The sequence below is a fragment of the Rhynchophorus ferrugineus genome, unplaced genomic scaffold (genome assembly GCF_030347505.1).
Source record: "Rhynchophorus ferrugineus isolate W39M unplaced genomic scaffold, kcgeb_rfMv2 rfM4, whole genome shotgun sequence".
NCBI classification, from domain to species: Eukaryota; Metazoa; Arthropoda; class Insecta; order Coleoptera; family Curculionidae; genus Rhynchophorus; species Rhynchophorus ferrugineus.
The window spans coordinates 26,037,730-26,064,394 of record NW_027472583.1 but is presented as its reverse complement, the minus strand read 5'-3'; the positions used below and the strand labels follow the sequence as shown (position 1 = coordinate 26,064,394).

General features: G+C 29.6%; 1 protein-coding gene across 1 annotated transcript in view; it reads right to left on the bottom strand.

The window, feature by feature from the left end:
- Window positions 1–26,665, bottom strand: part of nAChRalpha4 (nicotinic Acetylcholine Receptor alpha4) — a 464,411-nt gene that overhangs the window by 11,959 nt on the left and 425,787 nt on the right. The window contains exons 8-9 of the mRNA XM_076403151.1: window positions 18,056–18,202; window positions 17,786–17,944 (exon numbers count right to left, since the gene is read on the bottom strand). Of these exons, the coding sequence (XP_076259266.1) occupies window positions 17,786–17,944; window positions 18,056–18,202 (306 nt within the window). The remainder of the gene's footprint in view (window positions 1–17,785; window positions 17,945–18,055; window positions 18,203–26,665) is intronic.

Below are 26,665 nucleotides of genomic sequence, written 5' to 3'. Positions count from 1 at the left end.
CGAATCAGGACAAATAGAAGAAATTATCGTTTATTAGCAGTAAACATCTGTAAACATTTTAGAGCATTGATACATATTAAGATGTTTAACGATTAATGTAATAATATATGTGATAATATGAAATTTTATTGTTTAAACTTTGTGTCTATTTATTGAATGAATATTGAATGAATAATATAATTTATTGAATATTTACTTTATAGACCTAAATTTTGAAAAATCAATAATTAACTTATTGACGGTAAATACATTCCTTTAATACATTTCTAAATTACACAAAAATAACATACTCATAATTTTCTACATTATTGTTTTAATATACAAGCATATATTGTTTTATTCATTATTCCATACTTATGTTTATAATATAAAAGTAAAGAAAGATTACTATATTTATATTCGATGTTCTGAAGTTGTTACAGTTCTAGAAATAATCGTACTTATGATATTTTTGTATAATGTTTAGTGGTGTAGTAATTTAAAATGCTCAAAGACTATAAACTGAGTAACATATATGAATGATATTGATAAAGATCAATTTTGTCAATCTCCTTTATGAGTATATTCGTTTGCACGCTGAAAGGTAACTAGGTTTTGTAAATGAACATGGGATTCTGAACATTTTAGTTGCATTTTGATTATTTACATCCAAAAAGGGAAAATTGCAGAGCAAGTTCGTCGAAATCTGTTTTGTTTATGATGATTAGTGTTTAAGCAAGCTCCAGCATTGTTCATTTTCATTCAGAAAATATCGGTGTTAAAAATAAAGTTTACTTTGGCCAGACAATGACTTAAAAATCCGATTAAATTTGTGAATATATCGAACTAAAATGAGAGAGACAAAAAAATGCTCTATAATTGATAATATTAAAAATTAAGATAGACGTCATGAAAGATTACTCTAAGTGTTTGTATTTCAAATGAATTGTTTATCAAGAGCTTCTCGAACCTAGCTAACCTTTAATCTTTCTCTCTAACATCATGTCTTATATTAATTGTCTTCTTATTAATGCTTACGAATTGCAATGGCGAAGTAAAATATAAACAATTGTTGAACAACTTAATCTAATCGTTATATAATGAGGGTTCGAAAATTGTTCTAAACATATAAATGAATATATCACCGCTAATTTCGACCATTTTCTACATTTTCCTACATAAAATAACAGTTTTGCATTTAATCTTAATAAATTATTTAGCATATACTAGAATCTGCTAAATCATTAAATGCTCATAGTTCGATAATTTCAGTTGATTGACTTCAAGAAATATGTTGTCGAAGCATCTTAAATACTATAAAGTACTTGTCCCACCCTATCTCGGTCTTACTTTCATCGATTTCATAATGGTAATTTTTGTTTTAGTAACATATATTGCAGGACTAATTTCACTAAAACTCAGGTAAAACTTAAGTAATTTTTAGATAGTTTAGCAGTTGATGAATTAACTCTTTCCAGATGTTTACATGTGATGGTAAAAATCTAAAATGATTAAAATGGATAGTGTTTTGTATCCATTTTATGTTTGACTTTTTTCTATTCACTGACTGAAAATTCCACTTGAAACCTTTTAAACATTGCGGTTACGTTGCTTGCCAGGCAAATAGTGGTCTGTAGCGTATTATGATTGGCGATGAAAAGTAGATCTATTACGACAATACCAAGGGTGAATAAGGGGTTAGTGTATGAGAGCCGCTATATTGACGCTGAATATATATGGCCATAAAGTTATGTTATGCAGCATGGCTTGATTGGCACACTGTTCAGAAATGCCAAATAAGTGTGAGAATGGATCGACGATTCAATCTCTGCTAAACTAACATCATGCTTTTGAAAACCAAGTTGACAGAAATATGAGAAAAAGTTGTAGACAATAACTAAAAATACTTTAAATAATATATATGTAAAACAATATTTGAATCTATACAGACATTTATAAAAAAATAAATCCTATTATGTCCCAGTAATACAATATTTAAAATAAAATAATCAATTTTGTATTTTAACGAAAATGTAAAAATTTTATTTTATTATGTTGAAAATGGAAATGGAAATTAAACAGTTGACTTTATCTGTTAATAACTATTTTATAACCTAGTTATAAGGCGGATGAAATGTAATTTAGTAAGGGTTATAGGTTGAATAAGAAGTTTTTTAATAAAGAAGGCATTTTTGGTATTTAAAATGTGTTATCATAATTTTTATATGTACTGTTATTGTTTAGCATATAACATTTCAATGTGGTCGTTATAATTTAGGATTATTGCCGATTGAAGTTGTATTATAGTTAATTCCTTAAATATAATAAAGAATAATGCGTTTATAGTTCTATATGAAACTTTAAAAAGTACAAGTTGGTTTTAAGGTAAGATTCAGTTCGTTGTTTGAAACTATTCAAATGAGATAAAAAGGATTTTTTATATCAGTATGAAACATCAGATAAAATATGGCACCGAAACTACATATCTCAATTAAAAATATCTCCAACTGACAAAAGCTCCGACCAAAAAATTACGATTTAAACTAATCCCAATTTAAGAAAATGGCATTAAAAAGTTATATCTAACCCCTGGAATTGATGTACAGTTGTTGAAGAAGATTATCTGGATGAATAATAAAGAATTTCGAAAAAAAATGAATTAGGTGGTTACGTAGAATTATTTTGCCTAACCTGATAAAACTTAAAAGAAAGTATAAGGAAAACGATGTATCTGATTTAATTAAAACAAGATTATTTACAGTATAGATTTATGTTAGCAAATTTCATTTAATTATCGATATGTATTCCCCAAGAATCATTCTAATTAACGTTGCACAATACAGACTGGCTCTTGAGTTTCCAAAGCCCCATTTCGGATATTTCCAAATTGCTCTCCAACGATTTCAACAACTATCTTTCATAATTTAACTAGAGGCAATTTGCAAAAGTGCAATTACGTTGGCTGAAAGGAACTTTGAGAACGTGCCATTGGTGAAGACTGTTTTAAATATCCAACCATTAAAGTGTTTAACTCTCAATTGAGATGCAAATAAAGGAAAAAGTCCTTTATTTTTAATTAATACTTTTTCGCAGCGCGGGGAGTTGAAATGGTCATTCTGATTCAAATTTTCCGTTGATATTACGGGTTTTAATTCATTTTAACTATCAAAAGAATTCGTACGCCGGAGGAAAAAGGTCGAGGAGAAAGAATGGAATATAATTTCGGTAATCGTGAAACATTTGCAATTTTCCTCGCTTCTTTTTGATAATTTTTTGAAGGTTTTAATTAGGTCATATTTTAATTACTAATTATATCCATTCATATTGATTTCAGCACGATGATTTAAAGTGAAATCGTAATGTTGATCTAAATATATTAATTAATAAATTGTTATAATTAATTTACACCCACACACACACACATATATATATATATATATATATATATATATATATATATATATATATATATATATATATATATATATATATATATATATATTACTTGATATGAATATATATGAACACTACTTGATCAGCTTTTAGACCCTAAATAATATAGTAGCTGAAGCACCAGGTGTCCACAAATCGTTAAACTTTTGGTTTGATTCAAGATTATGACAAGAGCCCAAGTTCTATCTCAACGAATTTAATAGTGCCATCTTTTATGCAACTTAAATTTCTTGGATGTGTAATTAAAGAAACTTGGGCATTTTTAACCCAATAAAATGAATATTTTCAAACCTGCTAAAACTGAACAATGCTTGTGAGGCATAATATTATCAAGATATAATTATGTTATAGAAAGATATTAATTAATTTTTCTATGTAACATGAACGACCTTCGTAAGTTAGAAATCTTTATACCACTTTAAGACAATTCAGAAATGATTGAAAGATGTTTGAATAGCTATTCATAACTGTTATTAATACCATTTCTCGGCGAATTGTTCCTATTCGATGTTTCCGTTTCCTGAAATTATTATTATTTATGTAAGATTTATATATAAATCACAAAGAAAGAGAAGTTAACTCCCCAAGTACTTACAATTCAGCATTAAAATATCCTTTTCTATTTGTATCTCGCAGAAACAATAGGGTTATATTTCAATTATAACTCCTTCAAAATAATTATTTCGGTCGAATTTACGACTGTTTCGACTCAGAAGTTCCTAATGGGTAATTCGGAGTTAATTAAAATAAATTGAAGCTGATCTTGACATTTTGATTGTCTAAAAACTTCAAGGAGATCTTATTTTCTTTTGTTTGAATTTTTCTTTTATCCAGGTTTTGTAATATTTATTACTCTACTTTAACAGTTTTTATATTTCTGTTAATTAGATACTTGTTACTTACTCTTGTAGGAATACTATTGTTAGAAAATATTAGTTTCTTAATTTTTTAAATAATTTCTAATTATGTATTTACCTTGTGCTCTAAATAGAGGAGAGCAATTTTAGTTATACACAAAAATTTCATGAATAACATTCATTAAAGGAACTATAAACGATACAACTTAATCGATTGATAATTAATGATAAATACAATAAATTGAACTCGATACTTTTCATGATATGTTCGCAAGAAAGTTTTCAGAGGAAATTACGGGTAAGCAGAATTAAAGTCAATACCAGGAAATGACATAATATATGCCCTAAATATGTTATTATATTTTAATTGGCCGACTTCTTGAATTTGTTTAGTTCTTCACATTTAATTATAGTTTTAATTGCTGCATCTACAAGTCAACTATATTTCAATATGTGGTCTTCCCTAAATATGGATATATTTCTTCAATGATCTTTGTTTTAGTATTAAATATTTAATCAATTTACATGGTGGAAATCGTTGAGACATTGTTTTTTGTAGCCGACTAATAACTGATTTAGCTGTATGATATCATATCATCATATAAATAAATTCAGATGACAACTATGAACCTATAAGAACTAGGGCTTGTTATATTCGAATTTTCTTTCAGTCACTTTATTGATGATTGTTTGTCCCAAACATATGCACATTTGGCTCCCTCATTGGTCAATCATCTTAATAGTATTATTTTGGAGAAAAAAAGTTAATTGGCATTTTGCCAGATTGTGGATTCATATTATTTCATTATTTTCGCTTTCTACTATATCATTCATCTTGATATAGATTAATTTTATTCCTTTATTTATTTTGAAGTGATAGTGTATATTGTGATATGAGTTTAATTTCATCACTGTTAATAGATGTATGTCGTTTTTGAATAGTAGAAATCTTCAATTGATACTTTTTAATATTTCATGTCATTCCAAATGTTGATTAAAGTTATGATACTTTTGTAATTTTCTGAATAATTAACAAAAAACCGTGTTGGCTGGACAAATTTGGTTTGAGCGTTTATGAGCTTTGTAAAGTGGCTGTGCTGAAACCTTCGGTTGAGCAAAATTGATTGATAAAGCAAAATAGACAATCTTGAAATGTCTGTATATGAACAACTGAGAATGCGTATGTTTCTTTCAGAATGGATGTCAGAATTGATCCTACTAGAGCAACTAACTAAAGCAACAACTAACAACTACAACTAACACTAACTAACTAAAGCAAGAGCAATAATTTATCGATGATCCAAAGTATTTAGGGGATCTTTTATTGTTTAGTTTAATTAAATGTATTGGTGATTAGAAAAGAGCCATTAATTTTATTTAGAGTATAGACAAATTGATGTCGTTACAATCGCTTTATTGATAAAATGTCGCAATGCTGAAGGAGAGTGCGTTGATGAACCGATTTTTACAGCGGATTTTTATTAGTAGCTACTCCTTTTGATGATGCCTTACAAAATGTTTATAATTTCGTATCGATTGTGACTGTAGTGTTCGTTAATTGGACAATTTCAGATTATCGTATATTAGAGATATCACCATATTTAGATTTATTTTATTTTATATTTTTGTCGTCAGATATGTCTAGTAGTAATGAGTAGTATAAAGATAGTAGTTCGTTAGTTCAGCCAATCAAGATTTAATGTGTCTTGAAACTGAAAGTAATTATAGTTATATATTGCATTGCACCATACTTTTGAAAACAGAAAATTATAGTGCAGGCTCATCGAAATCTGCTCTGTGTTTATAGTTGTTGAAATCTTTAAAAATGTAGAAGTAGATAGTTTAAATAAGACTGGATACTAACAGAAGTTGCATAGTTACCATATCAATTAACAACAAAGAGGAATATACTGCGTTTCCTGAAATTAAATGGTGTTAGGAATGAATCATAAAGGAAGATGAAAAGTATTTTATATATGATACCAGTATGTGTATGGGTTTGTGATTTACACTCGGAGAAGCCTCACAAATTGTTGAGCAGCCTGAACTGATTGGAAAGTGATGTTATGTTTATGGTGGGAATGGAAATAAATTGTCTATTATGGGCTGCTCAGTTATAGTGGTAATTAAAAATAAATTAAGTAAGAAATTTAATACAACATAGCAGTTAATTGACTGAGGTTTTCTGGAAAAAATGATCCATCCACTGTATAGCCCCCACCTTGTACCGCCTAACTCCAATTTGATTCCGTTTCTGCAAAATTAGTTTCAAGGTGTAAAAAGGGCTTTGGAATGAAACTTCTACAGTAACTGTATTGTCGTTTTACCAGAAAAAGGGTAGAAGGCCACCGATCAAAACATATAGAACTATATATCATTGATTAGTGTTTGATATTTATATAAAATATAGATACAATAATGTTATAATTATTCCCATTTTATGAATTTAACAGTTTTGTACACTTAATTAAAAACTATGTAAGAACTTCTTTAAGATATCGGAATATTTATGACGAAAAACTCAAGTATTTTGTCGCTTAATTGCGAATAAGACTTGATGAATTTTAATTGCCACGGCGTGCGATTTATACGTCCGGCAAAGGCACGAAATTGTCTTCCATAATTCATAGAAAATACCTTCGCTAGACGGAAACTGCACGTCACAGTCGCCATTTTACTTTGCAGAGATAAATAATTCACGTGTAAAAATTCTAAATTGCCAACAATGTTACTCGGTTATAATTCACTACTTTGTCCTGGGGAATATTCCAGAAATGCGTACTGTTCTGAATTTATTCCTGATTCCTGATTTTTTATTTCCAGAGAATTTAGTAGTTTGTTGGTACTATTATTTTGACGACACATAATGCTATTATGTGTTACAATTTAACACATAGTATTAATGTTCCCTTTCGACTTGAAATTTCAGTTATATTCCATAATATTTTACTTATTATATATATATTTTTGTATGTATTTTAAAGTCTCCTTTTACCAACCATGGGTTTATCTAGACTGGGCCTAAAGTTTAACGTGGGCTCCGAACCACGGTCCTGAGCATTAAGCCTACCGACTGGCGAGTGACCAACTTTAGAAATCATCCCAGAACAGAGACATCCGGTCTTACCCAGCCTGGTTACTAGCGTGACTGGGATCATTTTCCTTGTAGGATTTTACACTCTTGCCTGGAACATTCATAAATTTTAAACAACTAGAAACATAAATTTACCACCATGCCTCAGCAGGATTCGAACCCGCGGATATCGCTACAGTAGAAGGACCGTCCCATCGCCTTTACCACTGCGCCACTAAGCTGGCTTTACTTATTGTTTATTTAAGGTTTAATTTATAGGAATAGGTATTTATATTGTAGCAAAATAACATATATTTTAAGTTTATGTCTATAAAATGTGGATTGTAAAGCTGCATAAATCTTAGGCCATTCTTTGTATATTTAATGCAAGTTATCTCGTAATGTAGTTTAATTAGGTTTTTGATAAATAAATATTTGATATAATAGTAAATTTATTATATATATTACGGTTTAATTTGTCCAAAGAAGAGACTTTTTGGAGTAGTTCTAGTTCTTAGACCTTTTTGCTGAATTATTTAACATTTCGTATAGTATGTACTATAACCATATAACATAATCACTATAAAGAATGTATACACAACACAAAGCTAACACGCTTTAAAATTACGGCAAAAAAAGACACCAATAAATTTAAGATGGACAGAAAACCTAAGACGATCGCGGCATAGGTGGCAGCGAAACTGAACACTCAGTATTACTAACTAGAGTAACACTGTTTAGACAAAAATAGAGTGGCGAGAGCTCCAGAAATCTATCTTTCATAAAAGGGCTGCGGTGGCCAATAAAGGTAGCCAATTTAAGACGAAAAGAAGTGATGTAACAATCATAATCCGATGAATCGTCGATGATATTGATTGAGTTTATGTATAGAGAATCCCAAACGATACCTATAAACCTGACTGTTTGCTTCCTACAGTTAAGCATGGGGGAGAGTCCGTTATGGTTTGGGCGGCAACATCGTGATATTCAGTACTGGATTACTGTGAATGAATGTTTCGATATTCTCAATGATGAAATTCTTATTATAACTAACATATTGCTGCTATGTAGACATCTTACGATTACTGTTAATTATAAAACAGAGAGTGAGGCATATATTTTTATCTCCAGCATCACTGAGGCAATTACTCAACTGAGCTGAGCTCAACAATTTATTAATAAATAAATATTAATCATATGTAGTCAGGTATATTATTTTGTGCATTTCTTGTATAATCAAGTAACTAATATATCAAAAAACTATAGACTTACAACAATATACTCACATATAGAAGATATTATTATTACAGGTAAATAACTACTAGAATTACGAAATTAAAACTATTTGCAATCAAGCATAGTTTAACTTTTAATGTTGCTGTGAATGGATTCTATGGGACTATCTGTATGACATCATGTTTTAGTAGTGTCACCTAGGGGTAAGATCTTATGTTTCAACAGATTCGGTTAGAACGTATTCGAAATTATTTTAAAACGTGTCTCTCAGGCAACAAATAAGATTTGGTATAAAAATTTTTTCTTAAGTATAAAACCATTTGATGATTGCTTAAAATCATTTCCAACCAAAGACTAATGTACTTAAAGTCAACATAATCCTAGTCCATCATTCAGGCATTGATGGGATGGGAGTCATGCCACCGTTAAGCCACTGAAGACATCTGAATGTTTTAATTTTGCATAAGCTAAGACACACGTGGACTTTTGAAACAAAAAAAGCTATTTAGTTACATCCTTAATGAGTAAAAATCAGTACATAATAGCTTTATTAATTGAAATTTATACTGTACAGCATTATAAAAATATAAAAAGCGGTAATCTAGGTCAAATAAAATAGTAATGATAAAATTAGTGTTACAGCATGTGTACAATTTGTGGCAAGAATTTTTAATTAAATCTGGCCAATATACAATATTATATCCAATAGAATACTCAAACTTCTAACTGATATTATTGATTTTAATTCATTTTAAATGAAGCAAATCATATACTAATTTTAGAGCGCTCGTTCAATTGTCATGGATTGTTTGTAACTGTACCGGATGATAGACAGAGAAAGGATAGAGGTTTACATATTTTCAAATAATGCCACTTCTAATTTTGTACTTTAGTTCAGTTATTATTTCAGCAATATCCGTTTGTATTTCGCTCGGTGTTATATTTATGTCACATAAATGGGTTTTAACGCCTGCATTGATAATTTTGTGCTTTTAGAGGCTTAATTTTCATACATTGTCTAGCAAATAATTTTAGGTACTGTTACTATCCATTATTAAAATTTAGGCACATTACCATTTATTTCAATTTCGCTGTAAATTACAATATACATATGATTTAGAGTGATATTTTCAAGCTCCAGTTTTTGGAAAATATGAAATTGTTGAAAGTTATCCATTAATCCCAAATTTTATTCTAGGTCTAGTATGAAACTTGAGATAAGAATGAGCTTACTCTCATTAATATCCTCTAAATCGTTTTCGCGATAAAAGGAGTGTATATATATTTATATATATATATATATATATATATATATATAATTGTTATCCGTCTTTTGCTAATATACTATTCAAAAAAGAAAATGTGTTTCTAAAACTTGGTTAAAACTTTTATAATCCTGTACTGTTCTTGATACGGTTGTGATTTAGAAAACGTATAGTTATTGAACATGACAAGTTTAAGGATGCGGAAGTACAAGCTGAGTTGGAGGAATATACAAGCTAAACCTCAATAGCAATTTCTAATTCTTTGAATCAATTGCGATTGCAAATGCGATCACTTAGGGCAAAAAATATTCTTATAGAAAATTTGTGATACTTGGTAAGTATACTTTTTCTCAGAAATAGAAAAAGGTTGGGGCTATCTAATTCATTACGAGCTTCTGTAACTGATTTTCAGAAATAAACTAATTCAAAGCAATTTTAATAAAATAATTAGTTAACCGAATAATAAAGATGTCTAAATTAATATATTTCTTAATAGAGCATATGAAAATATAAGTAAATATATTTAATAATTAACAGTCTGTTCAGAGTTGACTTTGCAAGATAATATATGCATATTAAGACAGTAAAAGCACCCAGTGCCAATGTTGCCATTAAATCCCATTTAGTTGATACAAGTGTAATATTCAGTCCCATAGAGCTATCAAATATTAATTCACACAAAGGGGCAAATTATGAAAGGCATGGTCATTTTAAGTACAAACAATTAACATGGATAAATATAATGATATATTTAGGAATTTAAATTTTACATCAAATATAGATCATATATTACTGTATATATTATTGTGATTGTATTATTGTGATTATAAAATTAAAACATTTACGTATTTTATTAATTTCACCTCTTACGTATGGAAAATATTCATGCTAATGCTTTTTTTTCAATATTAAATCGGATTTCTTGAACGTCTCTCAAAGCCTACTTTGATTCGATTTTAATCTTCTTAGCCGACTGAAAACAGTAACCTCGAAAGGCTTTCTTGAGATGGCAACGACTGAGTTGAATTTTTAGTTTATAATTTCATTTTACTAAAATTAATATTTACATATTTTTTACATTTTTTGTATAAATGTAGCTGAAAGATGAATCTGTATGAAGTCTCGTACCGTAGAAGTAACTCTTAATAAATATAATGATTAATCTTTTTTTAGAAGATAGAAGATAGAAGTATATTATATTGTCTTTGTTATATTATTATCTCTTGGCTTTTATATTGATGGATATTTGTGCGAAGAAATACTATCTTTCTAGAAAAGAATTTGTATGAAATAGAAACCAAAAGTAATTTTTCCACTATCCATTATAAATTTTATCAGAAATGTGGGACATGTAGTACTTAGCATTAAAATGAATAAACACACCTTTTCGCGTTAATATTTCCGGTTTAAATATTCCCAAAACTTAATATTCAGCCTTTATACTATATGCTGACTTGAGCTGTGAACTTTACTGTTTAATTTATATGCATAACATCGATCATGATTTATATTTTAAAAAGAAACATATTACTTGCTCAAATTTACTCGCGAATTAATCGATTTTAAACTTCATATAGGCTTCGCTACCAAAATGGCCATTATATCGTATTTAGTTGACAAAAATAATGTATCGTGCCTGATACCGACCGCGCTGTATACATTCCTCAAATATTAAGCTCGAGCAATGTGGTGAATTATGAGGGCCTGTACGTTGTTGGCGATTTTAACATTTTACACGTGAATTATGCGTCATTAAATGAACTCAAAACGACTACGACGAACTGCAGTTTTAACCCAAGTTATTTCGTATGAATTATGGAAGACGGTGATGCACTTTTGAGGGACAAATAAATCGGCGACGACTGCATCGTCGAAGATATAGTGTATAGTTTATCTTTATATGAAAGACCAGAGGAGGTTCAATTTTATTCGATTGAACTTAGAACGGATATAACAATGTTATACATTTTTAAATTGAATAAAGTGATTTTTAAATTAGTTGGAAATAAAGTATATATCTCTATATGCCAACATTAAATATAAGTATTTGCCGTCAGAGATGAAACAGTAATAATTTTTTATTAAAATGCAATCCACGTAACCAAAAAGAATCCAAGATATAAGCAGTATTAAAAAATATTTATTAAAAAGTATTAAAACTGTTATTCAGGAAAAGCATCTTATTCCGGTCCATCTATTTGGTGTCAGGAAACCAGACTCGATGATGATCAAGTTCACAGGATCACAAATGTTACAGAAAAAACACTGCAAAGTTTGACGTCATATTTTAAAGAATAAGATTAAAATACTACTCCCTGAACAATAATCAAAATGTTTAACTGAAACAACCGAAGAATTACAAACAGCTGTCAAAAGATTCCATTTGATAATATATAATATCGTATATAGTATATAATAATATCTTGGCATGACCCTTGATGTTAAACATAGGTAGAAGTCATATGTTAAGAGAAAATTTGAAATGACTGAGAACTGACGCTGAGGTTCGAAAAATATACTTGTTATTGGGTAGATATACAGTCCTGTCACTATATAAGAAGTCGATGTTCTTAGCTTCTAGATAATGATGGCTTAGTCAGAAGGTCAAAGAGGTTTAAATTAAAGGTTTAACTCTGGGGTTGTACCAAGTGCATAAGGAGCTGGAGGTAAAAACTAGGTCGGTAACATTATCAAGGATTAAGAACAGACGCTCTATCAGCAGCTCTATCATGCTCTATCAGATGGCTTAGTTAGAAAATCGAAGACTTAAACACCTTTAATAAAAACATTTGGTCTAATTCAGTGAGGCTATTAGTATATACTATAGCCCAAGGTGTCTATAGTGGAATAAATACCTTGTGATTTCAAAACCGTAGTAAATTAGATTAAAAACAAATAGTTTATTAGTGTATAATAAGAATAATAATAATCATAATAAAGTAATAATAATAAAATTTCCACCTAGTTTGTTATCGAGAATGCAAAAGTCGATGTTAGAACAGACGTCATGTTAGCTTTGATCAGATCAGAGTCAAATAAAAACTGATAAAAAGATAGAAGGAAGCGACTGGAAGGAAGTTGATAAAGAGATGAACAATTAAAAAGTATAGATAGTTCTAGGACTATCTCTACAGTAAATCATAAAAAAAATACTCGAGATATAGGTGCGATAAAATTTATTATCGAGACACTTTGTAATCGACCAGACACATCGGACAACACTTGTCTGCTTACGACACCTTCTGAGAAGGGTAAATGTAAAACTAAAAGAAAAGAAAACAGATAACAGAGACACAGAACAGAGAAATCTTGGCATTGATCACAAACTAAATAACAGGATGTGGTTCGTCAAGAAGGACTTCTCCTCTCTTATCTCTCTAAAAAAGATAAATTAAAACAAAGCTTAAAATATTGTTGATTGCCAGCGCTAATGAACTTATTCTTTCCACATAAATTGATCTAAGAGACCTCTACAGTGCGAACCATAATGTCCGAATGCAAGCAACTTATTAACTATTAGGAGAAGATATGGTTTATATGATTCATTGGAAAGCGTTTATTTAACACAAATGTAAATGTCCATGTAAAAGTATTTTATTATTTTAAATAGGTCAGCAGTTTTTAAATTTGAATTTAATTTTGTAGAATTATTCTTTTTTTATATACACATTTTAAAATTTCCTTTTACCAACTACAGGTTTATCTGGACTGGATCTATAGTTTAACGTGGGTTCCGAACCACGGTCATCGGCATTGAGCCTACCGACTGGCGAGTGACTAACTTAGAAATCATCCCAGAAGACATCTGGTCTTACCCAGACTGTTTACTGGCGTGACTGGGATCATTTTCCTTGTCGGATTTTGCACTCTTGCTTAGGACAATCTCAAATATTAAACAATCACAAACATAAATTTACGACCCTTCCCAAGCAGGATTCGAATCCGATTCGACTGTCGCAACAGTTGGTGGACCGTTCTGTCGCCTTTAGCATTGCACCACCAAGCTGGCTTGTACAATTATTCTATTTATTTTATAATTTAATTTTTTGGTTTAATTTTTACCATTTGTTGGGTCCTTTTTTTATTTGTATTTTCCCTTTTATATCATACATTCTAACATGTTAGTTAACATTCTACACAGTTACACATATTTTCTGGTCTTTTAGTTTTTGTTTAGAATTCTTATTTTAAATAGATAGTCTGCAAAAAAGCGCTAATTTTCTTTTAGTATTAGGCTTTAACTTAGCCCAATTTTTGCTACATCTTCGAGGTAAAACCATACTACAGGGCCATAATAAATTTGACATGAACGGTATGTTACGACACGAAATTGAATTAATAGTGAAACGAGCTATTCCTTCTTAAAAGGTATGGAAAAAAGCGTAATTAATATTTAGATATATTTAAATTTCGAATTTTCCGAGCAAAGTATTTTTTTAAATTATTCTCTATTTATTGAATTTTCTTACTTGTGCTTATTATTATCAATACTGGGTGTGTAATAGTTTAATTAACTTTAATTTTGTATTATTAAACTTGTTTTATTTTTAAAATGTTTTATTTATGATTATATTATGAAGGATTATAACAATAACAAACCAACAGTAACAGTAAATGCATCCGGATATGAAAATACATTAAAGACCTACTTATTTAAGAATAAATTTTAAATATTTTTATAAGTAGAAATTTTAAAAAATTTCATGAGAAATAAAATTGAAATACTATTACCAAAATCGTAAGAATTTTAATATATCTCCCGGTTTTGCGTTCTCTGAATTATATTTGAAAGAATCTAATATTGTCTGTAATCTTATTGCAGGATTACAGAAAGAAATAACGAAAATAGCGTTTTGCATTTGGTTTTCGACTTTGTAATTTAGCTTGTGCTAAAGCTCTTGTTTTCGTCTGGTGACCTGGTTTCTGTTTTAAAAGTTACGAGCTTATCCGGCAGTAATAAATACGTTTACCTGTCGTATAAATATTATGTTATTCCGTATATGACATTAGATTTATGTGTTATTTATAGATCAGCTTTAAAATAATAGTCATTAATAACAAACTAGCTGAACTATGTATCAATAATTTATTTGTGTATTGTTTTAGAATATATTTTCTTTTATTTTAATTTATCGCGCTTTGTCATTAGTTATATAAAATAATATTAATTATCATGCAATTAATTGATGGAAAATATAATTTGTATAATAATAAATGAATTTTGAAATAATTCCAATAATTTTTATTTAATAATTCTTGAATTCGGTTTTTTACTATTGGTTTTGCAAAGTTTTGTATAGTGTCATCAATTTTAGGAATCACGCATTTGTTTTGATACATCTCTAACTGTTTAAAATTTGTGAAAATTCTGATTAAAAATGCCAAAACCATTAAATAGTTAGAGTAAGAAAGTGATTGCGTCTCTAATTAGTTACTTCAAACAGGAACGAAATAATGGCCACCCCCTCCGGTCAGTAAAATGCGTTAGAGAGGCAAATATTTATACCATTGAATATTAAGTTTATGCGGTTTTATTGAAATAATTTTTAGCGTCTTGCGTGTGTGTGTTAGTTCTGTTGCAGCACAAAACAAAACATATAACCAATTATGACCACCTTGATGATTGAACACTATTCCAGATCAAATTTATGAAATGTATTAAAACAGTGTGAAGTTTTTTCAATATAAACAAAATTTAATGCAATTACTTCAGAGAAAACTATTTGCCTGGATAATATCCATCTATAATAAGAAAATTTAGTTAATGTTAATAAACATAGCATTTAAATGGTACAAAAATTACTCAAGACTATATATAAGAGAAAAAAATATAATTAAATAAAGGAATATTTAGTATTTATGGACAGTCTTGACAAAAATGCTAATAAATAATGTAAAGACAAAAATAGTTGATGTACAAAGACAAAAGTTAGAATAACATTTTATTAGCTTTTATTAGTCATGTCTAATAATTCGTCGCATATATATTATTGTTTATGACGGAAACAGGCATAGCTTTATTCTAAACATTACCATTAATACTAATATAGCTTAGGATAAACTCTTTCAGATAGATAGAAGAAGAAATTGACAAAATGTGGAATTGAGAAGAAGGGTTTGATGAATTAGAAATCCCTAATTTTGAAATTCCAATGATTTGAGCAGTGAATTTGATAGGTGTCAGTGACCGAGTGAAACTTTTGTTGTGGGTTGATGCCCAATTCTGGCATTTACCAACACATAGGTATCAATTATAGAGTATGAAAGTTTTCTGTGGATAGATATGACTGTAATTGATCAGAATATACATGAGTATTAGGTTATAATTTATGAGAACTCTAACCTACAAACTATTGTGGATGCTTAATTAATTGTAGTTTAAGTCCCTCAATAATATATGCATTAGATGCACTAACGCTAAATAATATATATATATATATATATATATATATATATATATATATATATATATATATAAATTATATTATATAACATTGTATTTGATTTATATTCGTATTTTCAAAATAATCGAAAACCTAAATTTGATGTAGCAACGTTGCATTATAAAATTTTATGACATTTACTGTTTTATTGGAAGGTCTATATGTGCTTGCATTTATATATTTACTTTAACAAATTAGTATAATATGTAATAAATAAATATAAAGTTTGTCCAACTTTCTGGCATTATGACGATACCAAGTAGAAAGAAAGATATTGGTTTGACAGCGATCCAATTATTGATATATTTTCTCACTTCTTCAGTATTTCGAAACTATGTGGGAGTCAGGCCGTGCTGCATCGATCTGGACAAGTGGTAATCAGAAGTCGTTATATCTGGGGATTGCACTGAATGCGGCAAGATATCTCATTCGAGCTGCGTGGTGCCTTTTATTTTTCCTACATCTTTACCATACCTTTTCACAACCATTGCAACGTGTAGTCATGTTGGAGGATAACTTCGCATCTCTTACTTGAATTCAGTTGGTGTTATAGGTACTTATAATGACAGTTTCACTCAAATAAAGTCACTCATAGTACACTACACATTGCTGATCCCAACCATATTCACATAAAGACTTTATAGCCATGAATATTGGCTTTGTTGTATGAATGTTGCTTCTCTTCACATGTAAACGTCTAGAAATAGATGATTCATCTAATACTAAACTGCCTGAAAGTTATTTGAGAGCTTGAGCAGCATTTATAACCAGTATCTGTTTTCAAACTTGGTTTCATTTTTGGTCTTCTAGGTCGTTAATAATTTACAGAAATATCACCACTATAACATTTTTGCAGCCAATGTTGAAAAGTTGATAATGACAGAGCATTATCATCATAGATTTGTAAAGGTGTTTGATGGGATTGGGTAGCAGATTACGTCAAATCAAATAACAGAAATGATGAATGTTGAAAATGAAATTTTGGGATTCAGTGAGCAACATCTGTATATAATGAATAGAGAAGAAGAGAATTATTAAAACCACCCAATTTAAAAATTAGTTTTGATTAGGCACCAAATACTAGTTAGTTATTGAGTATGCAGTTATTTTTTCATTTCTATATTCTTCTTTTCTATTTTCTTCATTACTATATGTAGTTATGCTCTATGCTATATTAAAGAGTTTTATTCGTTAACATGAATGATTTAAGAGTCTAATAATTCTTGTATTTATAATTAGAGTTAGTTTTAGTTATTGCTTAGAGCAACAGTTTGGCAGTAATATATCTATTAATATTTACTACGATAGTTTATAGAAAATATATAATATTCTTCTATATATAATAATATATTCATTCTGCAAATCATTATTTATATAATCCAAAAATATTGTGTCTGTTTAGTTAATAGCGCGATTTCGAAGCAATTCACAAAGCAAAGTAATTAAAAGGCCTAACCGCCAGAAGTTCTCTGTACTTACTTTTGGTGTATGTTGTCTCTGGAGGGCGTCCTACTATTTGGAACGAACCGCCTTTTGGGACTGGATTCCGTTCTTCTCACGGTCGTATGATAAGGGTAGATACAAGAAGTGGAAATATTACCCCCGCTGGTTGACATAAATTTGCTAGTCATAAATTTGCTGAAAGAAAAAACGGAAACGAATAAATGGAAAAAATATATCATTCGGCGGTTTTTTTTTCGCTTTTGTTTTCAGTGCGAGCCGAAACGGTTTGTTTGTTTTTTTCTTTACCTGTGGGTATCGAATACGTATTGCGGTCTTTTCATTACCAACAGCCGGGGGAGTATGTGGATGAAGACTCTTTTGACCCAGGGAGACATTCGATGTGTTTGCGGTGATCGGAAATGGACGTTTAGGACAACCACCGTGACGCATATGCTGAAAGGGAAACATTTATTTTAGGTTCCCGGTTAAATGTTTGCCAAAAAAAAATCTATTTTTAAATAAATTGTAATTTCAAATTTAATTATATTGCTAAATTCTAATTATGTTGTGAAACAAACATTTATTACTTAGTAAAAAATAATAAATTTGTTATTTATTGCAATATCTTCACTTCTATATTTTCTATAAAGTTGTCACTTATAGTACCTTTTTTTAAATTATATTTTAGTCTTATTTTTACTAACTAGGATTGCACTGCCTAGACCTACTGCTTAGCGTGGGCACCAAATCATGGTCCTGGCTACTACTAACAGGTCAGTTGAAAAGTCCCCGGCCTACCATAGTAAAACATATTATTTTGGTAAAATAATTTTTTTTTATTCAACATAAGTCTCTTCAGGGGTAATACATTGATTACGACCCTCCAGCTTTTCGATACCATTTTTGTAATATTTGTCCTTTGCTTAAAAATAGGCTTCAGACAGCATACTTTTGAGATCTGAGAACAGAAAATAGTCGCTGGGGGCCAGATCTAGATAATACGGTGGACGAAGAAGCAATTCCAAGCCCAATTCATGGATTTTTGACACGGTGCATTGTCTTGGTAAAGCAGCACTTTCCATTTCTTCAATTGCGGCTGCTTTTCAGCGATTTCGTCCTTCAAACGGTCCAGTAACGCTATGTAGTAGTCGCTGTTGATGGTTCCTCCTTTTTCAAGATTGTTAATGAAAATTATTCCATGCGCATCCCAAAATACAGACGCCATAACCTTGCCAGCCGACTGTTGCATTTTCCCACGCTTTGGAGCGGGTCGATTGGACTTCGGAATGAAATGATGCAGCCATGTTTCATCCATTGTCACATATTGACACAAAAACTCGCTTTTATTACGCTTGATCATCTTCAAACATTGCCTCGAATCATTAACTCATCGTTGTTTTTGGTCAAAAGTCAGCTCGCGCAGTATCGATTTTGCACAGAGCTTTCTCATACCCAAATATTCGTGAAAGATAAGATGTACACGTTCAGTTGATATCTTCAGAGTGTCTGTTGTTTCATTGAGTTTAAATTTACGGTAATTCAAAATAATTTTGTGGATTGTTTTAATGTTTTCATCGGTAACAATATCTTTTGGGCGTCCACTGCGTTCACCGTCTTCGGTGCTCATTTCACCACATCTAAGCTTAGCTTACCAATCCTTGATGGTAGATTTTTTGCTTCAACTGTATCTTTTCCATTCAAAAAGCAATATTTTATCAATACGCGAAATTCCTTTTTATCCATTTTTTTCACAATAACATAAGTTGCTTGACTCAAAATGCTATAATTCACAAACTAATGATGCGAGAGCTGTCAAATTCAGACACGCATCTTTTTAGGGTTAGGGCTAACTAAAAATTTATGGATTTAATTCTAGTAGCGCCAGCTATGTGTCAGGCCGAGGACTTTTCAATTGATCTGTTAATTTCAATTTAGATAACATGAAAGAAGTCTTTACTAAATAACACATGGATATATTTCTAGTAGTAATAAGTGTTAGGACGGGGACTTTTCAATTGACCTGTTAGTATGACCGACCTGGCGAATGACCACATATTGGAGATTCATCCCAGACAACATCAGGTTTTACATGGATTAGCTTGGTTACTGGCGTGACTGGTACCATTATCCTTATTGGAAGTCGTGCTTTTTGGACAGTCACAATTATAAATAATACAAATATAAATTTATGGCCATGTCTTAACAAGATTAGAACTCGCAACTATAGTAATAAAACTATACTGTCACCTTGACCACTCCGTCATTTAAGCTGACTATCGTGCAGATTTAAATTTTTATTTTTCAATATTGTTATTGAAACTGATATTACAATACATTTTGTAAAAAATTGTTTGATGTAAAACTTAAAGTAAATAAAGATTTAACATCACAAGCAACTATGGAGAATTTTTTAGCAGCGCCCACTATCCAGATGATATTGCAAGTGGTTTCTCGAGCTATTTTATTGGTTTATTTGACCTGCGAAAGTATTTAATTGATTCATTGCATTTGCAGAGTCCGTTTATTTATTTTGTGCGCCATTTTCTGTATGCATGACATCGAGAAGAACACGTTTAGTATTTTTCTACGTTTTTGTAACTAAATTTTTATCGATGTTAGTTATGTTATGTTATGTTAGTGTTGTATAATGTATCCTTGATGCAAGATGTGTTGTTTATGCGTTTGTGCACAAAGCGAAGAAATAAGACATGGTTGTTCTTTAAGGAAATTTCCGGCTCTATTTAATACTAAGTAGATTATGTTAAAAATCTTAAATTATCTGGATTAAGCACATATAGTAGGTGAATCAACATTTTTTTTATGAGATATTCGTTTTACAAAAATTTACGTACACGATTCGATTGAGTTTTCAGTATCTTTTTAGAAAAACTAGGACATCTTTTAACAGCTCTTTTGAAATCACATCACAGGCATAACGTTATGATTAACTTAACTTCCTAACTTATTTATATTTATTTGATATTTGTCCGAATTTGTTTATTTTAATTTATGTGTTTACGTTGGAAAAATATGATCATATTTGGAATCTTCGAGAGATTCCTTCAACATCGCTTTTAAATGTTGGGAAATATATTGTGTTCAGAAATCAACCTTGATGGAAGGGATATTTCAATATTTGAGCATCATGCGTCTTTTTCGTCATATACCTCAAGAGGTCGGGGTTAGTACTCGATAAGTGATGATTTCTTGAATTAAGTTAATACACCTTCGTAGACAGCAATAATCCTACGCGGTTTTCTCATACACAATTCAACTCAATATTTGTTGGAAATATTATTTTCAATGTATTGCGAAAGTTAAAACCGAATTGAAAAAGGCAATTCCAGAAATCGAATTCAATAACTGTTTCGAAGACTGAAAATAATATTTGCATGAATACTGTGTATCCGAAGTTGATTATTTTTAAGTTGATGAAATACATTTAAAAAAATAACAATAACATGCTTGCCTTTATTTTTGTAAGTACTTAGCTATGGTGATATTATATACATATTTAAGGTAGACAAATCCTCGTTGGGTCCACATTTTAATATTGTTTAGTTCTACTGCCTTGAAATAATTTTTTGAACTTGTTGCGACTTTATATTTAACGAAGCTCTTATTATTTGTGGTTTATGCGTCAATAAGCACTATTCTAAAGAAAAGTTAAGTTAAAAAAAGGTGTAAAGAAATCTGTTATATAATATGTAGAATTAAATCGTAGTGAATAAAGTCCATAAACAGTTAAAACATTTTTTAATATTTGGTAATGCTAAATAGAACTTTAAAAGAAGTAAATTGTTTCTTCGAGCTTGATGCGCGTGTTTCTTTATTTCTGTATAGTTAAATATTTGGTGAGCTGAAATCGTTAAAAGCCCAAATAGGAACTCTACACTACGAAACGTAATTTTGTATTACAACATATTAATCATTTTTCAAAATTAAAAATGGTAAAATAGATATAGTTTCTGTTTAGTGCAACTGTAAAATTATAAAAGAGAAATATTGTTACAATGGTTGCACTAAAAAGTGTACATGTTCATTTTATATTTTTATCCTTTACTATTAAGCTATTAAATAAACAAAACAGCGAAAAATACAATAATCTAATTGGAAGCTTGCCGTAGCATTAGAAAACTGAAAACATTGTTGCGTAAAGGACAATTACTTACGGATATTCGTGAAATGAAAAATGTTCGATGACTCGTTAGAGAACAATAATTAAACTGTAAATAGCTGGTGATAGTTCATATAAGCTTGATATTGAACGCTGGGAATTGGTGTGACTAATTTTGAAAATCCTTTCCTGTATATTTCAGTCTATTTACCATTTCCTCAAAATATATTATTTCTATAGGAAATAAATGCTTTAAGGGGAAAGTGTTTTTGTATATTGTAAAATTTAATTTAGTAGCGAAATATTCGTCGAAATAATGAACATTGGGCGCAAAAAAACATAAAATAAATTTATTTTGCATGCTAATTATAATATATATAAGTATCAGAGTTGTGTGATACTCTGCAAATGATATTAAAATTATTAGAAAATGAAAAGCTCGAGATTTGCACAGAATAAATTGACATTATATCCTATACTTGTAATAGACAGATTTCATTAGATGAATATAATATTTTTGTGATTGTCGATTACTAAAATAATCTCCATTAGAGCGATGTATATTTTTAAAAAATATAAAATCACCTATATAGGTAATCACCTCTCTTATATAAGAAATAACAAAATTTTCAGTGTTATCAAGTAAAAGCATTAGAAACCAATCTGGACTCCAATAGAAATTATTGATTTTCTTCACGACGATCGCCTAACTATTCGTTTTGAATTTTCAATAACATCTAACAGAAGTTTGTGTTTTATCTAGGAGCATTCGATATCGAGCCAAAAAGTTTGTTAATAATTTTCAACTTTTCGAAAACAAATTGGGACATTATTGCCGTGTACTTTCCCATAGAGAGGTTCATGAATTATTCAGAAATTTAATAACTCAATATACTGAAACAGCTTTTATCTGTTTCGAAGTTTTTACTACGGGTATGAAATAATGGCAGTGATTATGAGAATATTACTTTGCATTATGTATTCTAATCATATGTAAAATTAATATTGGGCCTTTTTTCTTAAAATTGTCTATTAATATTGCTCATATTACGAAAGGTGTTTTACTGTTACGTAATTATTTCAAAATATAATTATATAGTCTTTCAATTGTTTCGAAATACACTTTTCAACGAAAAATCCAACTGTTTTCTTCAATATTGGAAATTTTTTTACATTAATAAGCCTATTTTCTCTTCAGATAATGATGATTATAGTGGTATATATCTAATGGCAAATTATCAAAGTGTCTCTGACAATATAGATTCACATTGTGCAAGATTTTTATCGACATTATAAAAATCAAAAAAGTTCTTGAGATGAAGTGATAAAATTGCTTACACTGAAACGATGAGACAACACTGTTGTCGGTATATTTTTACACTTGTTTTCAGTATATTTTCTTTGAACTTCAACGATCCGTATGAATACTTAAATAAGTCGTATTTAAATTCTTTATGCATTTTTTTTTCTTTTATATACCTTTGCAATAAAATAATTTTTTAACAAATTTTTTAAGTAAATTATATTCCACAAACTTATTGAACAAGATTTAGTATCTTTTAGAAGTCTCTGCGTTGAACGATTTGAAAAAGGTACGATTTCAAAAATCTAGCAACTATTTTTGCTTACAATATTGTGATGATCATAGAGAGTAGGTTTTTTCCAATAAAATATATGTTCATTAACCTCAAACCTCTCCTCTTCATTATCATCATCATCTATTTTAGTTGGATATACCTATATATGTTAGTAACAGATATAAAAAAATCGTTTTCAATTATTTGTTCTATTGCTCTATATTTTCCATTAACGCTTGAATTGTAATCAATAGCTGTCCCCTATTATGGTTTCAATTTGTTTTAGGAGTTTTTAACAGTTCATATCTAAATATGCACTAAAGATGCAAAATAAGTTAACAATTGTTCTATTGTTGATTACAACAAATTGAAAATGTATTTTAACGTGTTATTTAACGTTTAACAGTTCGTAAGATTTTTATACATTTCCCTACTGTCGTTGGAGTCTTTGTCAGGGATTTTCATGTTGTAGTTTTTCAATGCCTTCATCACTAAACTGTGTTGACTATCTGGGTCATTTCATGTTTCAAATTGATACCAAATTATAATTTGTACAGCACTCAAATCATTGCCAACACGTTTTCTCAGTATAAACCAATTGTTATTTATCATTTAACTAAATTATTTTTTTTTTTGGAGGAAATAATAATTGAATGCTACGCAATTCTTTGAAAAATGTTTTGAGTTAGCCCCAGCACAATCCATAGCCGGCGCGGAGAGTGCCAATGATATTCCTTAGTTAACAGAGTGCTGTTGGTGACGTGCACAGCTTTTCTGGCCGCAGACAATGTTCGTATTCCTATTCTAAAGTTCGCTTTCTATGATTCATATAATCTTGTTATTTGGTCTTCCGAACCTGTTATTTAGCCTTCCAAATGGGCGATAAATTACTGATGAATATTAGGAATTTCTTCACATTTCATACCCAAACCATTATAATCCGCGTGCCTAAGTTTATTTTCTGAAACTGTACACTGTTGCATCTTAAGCAAATTACTACATTTCTAATACGATCTCATAACGTCATATTTATTATCAATATATGAACTGCATATATTCAATTTTGCTAGTCCGTCCCATAAAATAGATTTATTGTTTAGTAATTCAATACTGAGACGGGCAGCAATAAACCATAAGTGGTTTAAAATTTTAACATTTATTTTTTAGCGTTAGAGTGCAATATTTCAATATTATATATATTCTTTATAATCGTTAGAGGATCTTATACATACCCTAATGATTTCTTCATTAGCATCTATTAATACGTATATTGAGAATTTCAATTTAACATTATTTGTTTAATTGTTTTAAAAAATATGGAAACTAAAATATATACTTGAAAAAATCCTTAAGCTTACATATGTCGTCTTTTTGTTAATATCTGTAATATAATTTACGTATAGTTGTTTTTGATATGTTTATAAAATTGTTGCATACGCATGAAGTAAATCGAAATGAATATTGAGAAATATTGGCTTGAAAAGTAAAATGTCCGCTATCTAGTCTGAAGGAAAAGCAATTTCCAGAAAAGTTTTCCAATAATATTTTCAAGCAGCTTCAGGCAAACTTGTTGATAAAATATGGAGCTTTCTTGGTGGCCGCCATAAAATATTTTGCATTTTTTTGCTGTAATTTTTTAAAAAACATTTCCAAATAAAAAATAGCTATAGTATAAAATATGCGTTCTAGTTCCATCTACGTATAAAAAACTTATTTGTTTGTGCAGAAAAATGGTAATCTTTCAAGCTGCAAAAAATGTATACTTTGCTATATTGTGCTTTGACCTTAATGTTTTTAAATTATAAAAATATTTTTACAGAATATTAACAAAATTAACATTGTTTGGGTTTACGATTATTTATAGGCAAGAATATAAAACCCGATAAAAAAATAATCGCAGTCATGAGGGTAACTAAGCTGGGTAAGGTCCAAATTCATATATGCCGGATAGACTGAAAAAGATGAAACCATTTGGTCTTTTATGAAAAAGAACTCATTCATTTCACTTGTAAATTTGTCAGCCATCTTGCCTTTTCAGTTGACTTGATTATTCACTTTACATTTTTGATCAGACATTGTAATTGCTAGTTATAGGATTTTAATATTTATTTTAATAATTTTTATAATTATTAGAAACTGATGTGTGTGCGAAGTTGGAAGACATTTATGAATATTCACTGACGACTCTTGCCGCTTTCATTAAGCTCGATGTGGTTTTTACAGTACTTAGTCATATTTAGTTAATTTAGATTGGTGATGCGCCAGATTCCTTTACGATTAGGAAATCACGGTTGTTGAAGTGTGAGGAGATAATACGGACTTATTAAATAAGATAAGTGGATTTTATCTTTTCCTTTTGGAATTTGGTTTTAAAACATTTATTAATAAATTTACAGATTGAAATAAACTTGAATTGATGATAGAAAATTGATAAGATCAATAGATGTATATCGGTACAAAAAATACAAAAAATAAAATACGTATTAAAATAACGTAAAGTAGTTGTTGTATTCGTTGGTTATTTGCAAAGTTGTTTTCTTTGCAAAAATTTGCTGCCAAAGCCCAGCTGACACTTTTTTGATGATGCTGCTCATCATATCTCAATTGCTGCTTTTGGTTTAACCATTTGAAAGTCACAATTTCATATCAATGAAATAACGGACTGGAGGAAAAGTCATTCGAAAACAATAACTGGTAGATAAATTTGAAGTCAAATATTACAAAAAAAAATATTATGTAGAATTATTAATCAAATCTCCGAGAATAATTGTAAAATTGTATTGTAGAGTGTGTATAGGTATGTCTGGAGTTGTCCAGACTATACGATAAAGAATACTCTGTGCAAGCATGTGCAATTGGTATTATGACAAGATAATGGGCACTAATTCTTTTGCAGATAATGTAGCTAGTACTTGGGGAGAGAAGACACTGATTAAATTGTAAGACAAGAAATCAGAAACATCATACCAAAAAAACACACAGTGAGAAGCAGAAGGAGCCAATAAGGAAAATGGCATCGACAACAAAAGAAAATGTATCTACAGATTCGAAATTCGAAACTGTTAATAACATAAAGGTGGTGCTTATAAATTATACAATTATAATAATATAGTGCTTATTATTTATATGGTTTGTGTGTATGTACTTAAAGGTGTCTTGCTTAGATTATATTTTCTTTATTTATTTTATTCCATTTATTGCAATAAAAATTTTTAAATGATA